Source organism: Lolium perenne, chromosome 2 (assembly GCF_019359855.2).
Source record: "Lolium perenne isolate Kyuss_39 chromosome 2, Kyuss_2.0, whole genome shotgun sequence".
Classification (NCBI taxonomy): Eukaryota; Viridiplantae; Streptophyta; class Magnoliopsida; order Poales; family Poaceae; genus Lolium; species Lolium perenne.
The window spans coordinates 165956672-165961892 of record NC_067245.2 but is presented as its reverse complement, the minus strand read 5'-3'; the positions used below and the strand labels follow the sequence as shown (position 1 = coordinate 165961892).

The following is a 5221-nucleotide window of genomic DNA, read 5'->3' as shown; positions in this document are numbered from 1 at the left end:
TTCATACCACCTGTATTTCACTATCTCTTCGCCGAACTAGTGCACCTATTTGGTGTGTTGGGGACACAAGAGACTTCTTGCTTTGTGGTTGCAGGGTTGCATGAGAGGGATATCTTTGACCTCTTCCTCCCTGAGTTCGATAAACCTTGGGTGATCCACTTAAGGGAAAACTTGCTGCTGTTCTACAAACCTCTGCTCTTGGAGGCCCAACACTGTCTACAGGAAAAGGAGGGGGAAGTAGACATCACCGCCCGATCTCCTCCGCCCCGCCCTTCCCGGCAACGACGCGGCCGAATCTCGCTGCATGAATCCCCCGCAAGCCCCGCCGACCGCCGGCGGTGCACCACCTTCGCCCGCAGTGGTTGATGTCCCCGTCGGAGGTCCGCCAAGCGCCAGCGACGTGTCGGCCATGATCTCCGTCACCATCCCGTTGAAGAGGAAGAGGATCCCGAAGCACTTCTTCGAAGCCCCTGCGGCGGCCGCATCTCCGCTGGCTGTGACTGCTGGAGCTGCCAAGGGGAGCAGGGCGAAGACGAAGGCGGCCGGGCCGAGGGGTGCCCCGCCGAGCAAGGTGAAGACAAAGTTAGTCAGCCGCATCGGCCTCGTGCCTCCACCGCCCTCCAAGGCCACGGCCCATCCTCCCTCCGTTCCGTCCGCGGCGACGCCCGCGCTGCCGCCACCCTCCATGGACGTCAACAAGGTGTTCGATGTTGAGTCCACAACATCGTACATGGACATGCTCAACGCTTCCTCGGTGGACTTGAACGCCGGCATCGTAAAACAGAATCTTCCGTAGGATTCTGTTTTACGGGGTGGGGATACGGGATCTGCTAGTTCGGACGAGTTTTCAGTCGGTGAAAAGTGAATACAGGGCCCTCTACTCGTCCCTCTACTCCCTCTACTCGTGTGAAAATAGAGGATATGTTAGACATGCTCTAAGTTGCTTCAATGAGAAATCCCTAGGGGCGCACTCCCAAATTCCCGAAATTATGTGAAGAGGATTCTAGCTACCAGTTTTTTTCTTCTTAATCACCCGAATAATTACCAGTGTCTTTCATCAAACCACCAGGGTTCATGAGGAATCTGATTGATGGATCCATGTTCTGACATGGACATCTAAACTAGCATACACACACATACATCACATGTAGGAGTATATGTAGTTCAGTTGAACACAAACATAAAACAAAGATAAAAACATACAGCTGGCATAATATATGTACATGACAGGCCAACCACTAAATCAAATTGCACACTCAACCCCCAAAGTGGTACCGTGTCGGTAATTAAGTAAAAAAAAGCGGAGCAGGTAAGTGGCAATTAACCGCTGCTCCGTGATACTAGTTAATTTGCTTGACTTGAGCTCGGGTACGAGCAACGCGTGCACATGACGAGGCCGTTCTCGTTGCATCCGCCGCACCGGACACCGCCATGCTCGCCGTCGAACACCTTCCGGCTGCCGTCGCACTCGCCGCACACCACGAACCTCAGCCCCCCGCACGCCGCGCACTTCCCCTTCTTGGTGTTGCCGCTCGCCGCCGTCGCATGCGACGACAGCTGGAGGAGGGACATCAGGCGGCCGTCCTCGTGGAGCGCGAGCACCTGGGCGGCGTCGCCGATGTCGCGGCCGTGGACGAAGAGCCGCGGGGGCACGGCCTTGTCGCCGGTGGCGGCCCAGAGCTGCTCCCGGAGGCCCCTGTCCATGGACACGTCGCGCTCCTGGAACGGCGCGGCGAGGTTCTCCAGCAGCGCGCGCACCTCGTTGCAGTCCTCGAAGGTCTTGCGGATGCCCCGGAGCGTGGTGGTGTAGAGCACCACGGCCTCCTCGCCGCCGGGTGGGCACCTGGCCGGGAACTCCCGGAGCAGGTCGTCGAGATCGGGCGCCCGCGCCGGCGCCGAGGCGAGGGTGTCCCCATCGTCGCCGTCCTGCTGGTCGACGAGCTCCCAGTCGTCGTCGATGGGCCTGGCCGGGAGGTTAATCTTGGTGGGGGTCTCGTGGGCGTCGAAGAAGGAGGCGTCGTCGGACAGCGCGTCGACGGCGACGACCACGAAACGGTCGGGTTTGGTCGGCGAGGGCGGCGGGGATGCCGACGCGGCGGGGGCGGGGAGGGACGATCTGAGGACGCGCAGGATCCGCGCCTTGAGCGTCTTGATAGTCATGGCAGCGCGCTCCGGCGAGGCGGAATGGGGGGAGATTGCTTGGGGTTGATTGGTCCCTTGGAGTGCTAGCTTTTGGTTCTGGATGCGTGTGGGATTGGTGATGGTGGTGGAGAAACTGAGAAAGCGCGAGGAAGAAGCACAAGGAGGTTGGCTTGGCTTTTAACCGCCTTTTTTGATCCCGTTGAGGCTTCGTTTGGCAGTGGAGTATTAGCGGGGATTGCGGAGTATTATCCCCGACCAACTCTGAATCCCCGACTTTCCCCGGAAGCTCGTTTGGCGCTAGAGTTTGGGCCAGTTTTATCCCCGCCCATCCCTGCATATCCCCGTCCCCGATCTTCTTTTTGCCTTGAACACAATCCACGACCCAGACCTCGTGTTTTATCCCCGTCCCCGACCAAAACGTAGCTACAGGTGGCGCGCAAGGCAACCAGAGAGAGCGGCGGCGAGCGGAGGTGCGGGAGCTGCGGGAGGGGCAGAAGCGACGACACACATGGATCCGGTCGAGCCGCTCCATATCACTGCCACCGCCGCCGTTCTTGCGATCTGACCGGCGCCGCCGCCGCCGTTCTTGCGATGTGACCGGCGACGCCACCTCCCGCCGATCCTGTAATCCGGTCTACAACTCTACATCCTCTTCGGTAATCCCTCTTCTCTCTCTCGTCTCTTTTCCATGGTTCTGTACTAGCTTAGTCTCTCCCGATCTGAGCGCCTCCAGCCCCTTCGTCAACCACTAGTTGTCTTGGAATTTCTTTGTTTAACCAGATTGAGTATTGTGAATGCGCAACTCCTCATCTCAGCACATGCTTTATTTCATTGGTTTCTCATACTCTTTTGTGCTATCATCTGTTACTAGCTTCCATACATTCATTCCGTGAAAAAGGATGGAGATCTACTGCCTATTAGAGTCAATATATGCAGTACCCTTTGGTCAAAAACTGAAGCGGAAGGTTGCCTTGCCTGGTTCTAGGAATTATGCAGAGCAATGGTTAAGAAAGTACTAGTAATATATAAGGTCCCAAGAAGTTTTTGTCTCTGTGCGTGTGTGTAGGCAATAATAATTCAGAGTTGTTGTTTGTTTCAAAAAAAAATCAGATTATGTAATACTAGTAAGCTTGAGATAGCCAAGCTGGCACTTTGCAGTATCAGCTCAATTGGGCATCTGCTCTGAAGGAAACATGTATTTTCCTTAAACTTTGCAGCTTGTCCATTTATGTAAGACGTCTAATGTACTGATTTATTTGCATGTCTATTGAGCCATTGAACTTATGAACTGCTTTATTTGTTCTAATTTTAATAAAATCTATTCAATATAGGTGATTGTTTAGAAGGCTCTTTTACTCTGTGTGAGTATCCATCATCCCACTGCTACACTTCCTTTTGCCATGCCCTGGTATTGCGAAAGCATTACGCGATCATATACTGGTGTTCTGGTATGCATTACATTTATTATATATTGTTCTTACCTAAACAGAAAACAAGAAAGAAAGAATCAATACCATAAACATGGCAAATGCTTCATATGTTAATTTCAGTTTACTAGAATATCCTCGTGGTGCATAGTCTATGAATTCTGTTAATGACGTTCTACATGCTTATAAACCGAATCAGCCCTATTTTGTTGTACTGTTTGTGTTGAGCTGTTTTAGTTAACTCTACATTTTTAAAGTTGCTTACTCTCGTGCAATAGAAGTTCAAGGAAACATAGTAAGATAAGAAATTTTATACGGTGATGGAAATATAAAAACCGTGCAACTTCCATGTTCTTCATGTCAGGTTTGAACACAGAAAGAATATTGGAGCCGCTAGCTAGAGTTAGGATAGGATGATACCCATGCGCATTTCTTCTCCTTTGTTCCAGTTTTTATGACTTGTTTTGGTTGTATATATACCTTCTGTATTGAATGAATGCTCAATATATGGCATTGGCAGCTCACTATGTGGCATTGGCAGATGGAAAATTCTTCAGTGAAGGTGACCGAGGAGAGCCGCTGCGCCTCCCAGGAAGCAAAAGTCATGGCTATGGATACATATACACATGTACTGCCGTGTGGCCTATGTTTCATTTCATGACTTGATCGAGCTCATGTACTCCTTCAGGCCATAGTATTGTCAACCTTAATGTATGCTATACCTCATTTATGTACTGTTGTGTGACATATGTTTCAATTTAGAAACATACATGTACTGCCGTGTGACCTGTGACCTGAAATTTAATCATTGCTGAGGTTTGCTAGTTTGCCGTTGTGCACCAATCTCTGCAACAATCCCTGCCAACCAAATCCAAATGGCAGTTTACAGGAGTGGGGATTAGGGAATGTACGGAATGCGGTTTTTCTGGGGATTAGTGGGGATTGGGTGAAGATAGGGGTTTCACCCAATCCTCTAGTGGATTATCCCCACTAATCCCCACAAATACTCCACTACCAAACAAGGCCTGAAAGGTAGCTTTGGGCTCCCACCTCGAGCACAGATGCACGGAGGAAGAAACACTATGCCATGATGTTCCAAAGAAAATCACAAGAAATGGTTCAATGTTTCAGAATTCAGAGTCATCTAAAAAAGTTTTAGAATACACGACATCGCGTAGAGCGAATACCATGTTTTGGCAGGGCCACTCTTTTTTCTACTTGTCAAATAAACGGTGAGGCTGACAAATACTCCCTCCGTTTTTTAATATAAGACGTTGGGAGTTTCACGGTCAAAAAAATTTAGGCATGGGAATTTTCCGAGTTCTTGCCACCCCCAGCCGCCTCGCTAAATCTCTCCATACAACAAGCAAGATAGGTTTTTCTACCGGTGCCCCAAGATCCCTAAGCGGCGGCGCTCGATTCGTGGCTGATGGGCCTGGATCCGACGACAGCGAAGGAGAAGGCGTCTGGAAGCAGAAGAGAAGGAGGCCGGCTCCCCTCCTGCGGGCCGTCGACCACTCCCCTGGGCGCGGAGCTTCGCCTCCCCACTGCCAAGGTCCGGAGTTGGACTGCGAAGGACGAGCAGCAACTTATCCCCTGTTTGACCCGTGGCTGCCGACCGCGACACGCGCTCCAAGCCTCCAAGGCAGGCT

General features: G+C 51.7%; 1 protein-coding gene and 1 long non-coding RNA gene across 2 annotated transcripts; one reads left to right on the top strand and one right to left on the bottom strand.

Moving 5' to 3' along the window:
- Positions 1-1148: 1148 nt before the first annotated feature.
- Positions 1149-2342, bottom strand: LOC127333829 (uncharacterized). The gene has a single exon (XM_051360264.1). It carries the CDS (start codon positions 2158-2160, stop codon positions 1345-1347), a length of 816 nt encoding a protein of 271 aa, XP_051216224.1. The 5' UTR covers positions 2161-2342; the 3' UTR covers positions 1149-1344.
- Positions 2343-2347: 5 nt separating this feature from the next.
- On the top strand, positions 2348-4357 carry LOC127333830 (uncharacterized). The gene is made up of 2 exons (XR_007871546.1): positions 2348-2798; positions 4111-4357. It is a non-coding gene; the product is annotated as an uncharacterized lncRNA (long non-coding RNA).
- Positions 4358-5221: the final 864 nt, after the last annotated feature.

What these genes read in the sequence shown, in the direction of transcription:
- LOC127333829 (XM_051360264.1), bottom strand. Translation starts at nt 2,160, where the DNA reads ATGACTATCAAGACGCTCAAGGCGCGGATCCTGCGCGTCCTCAGATCG.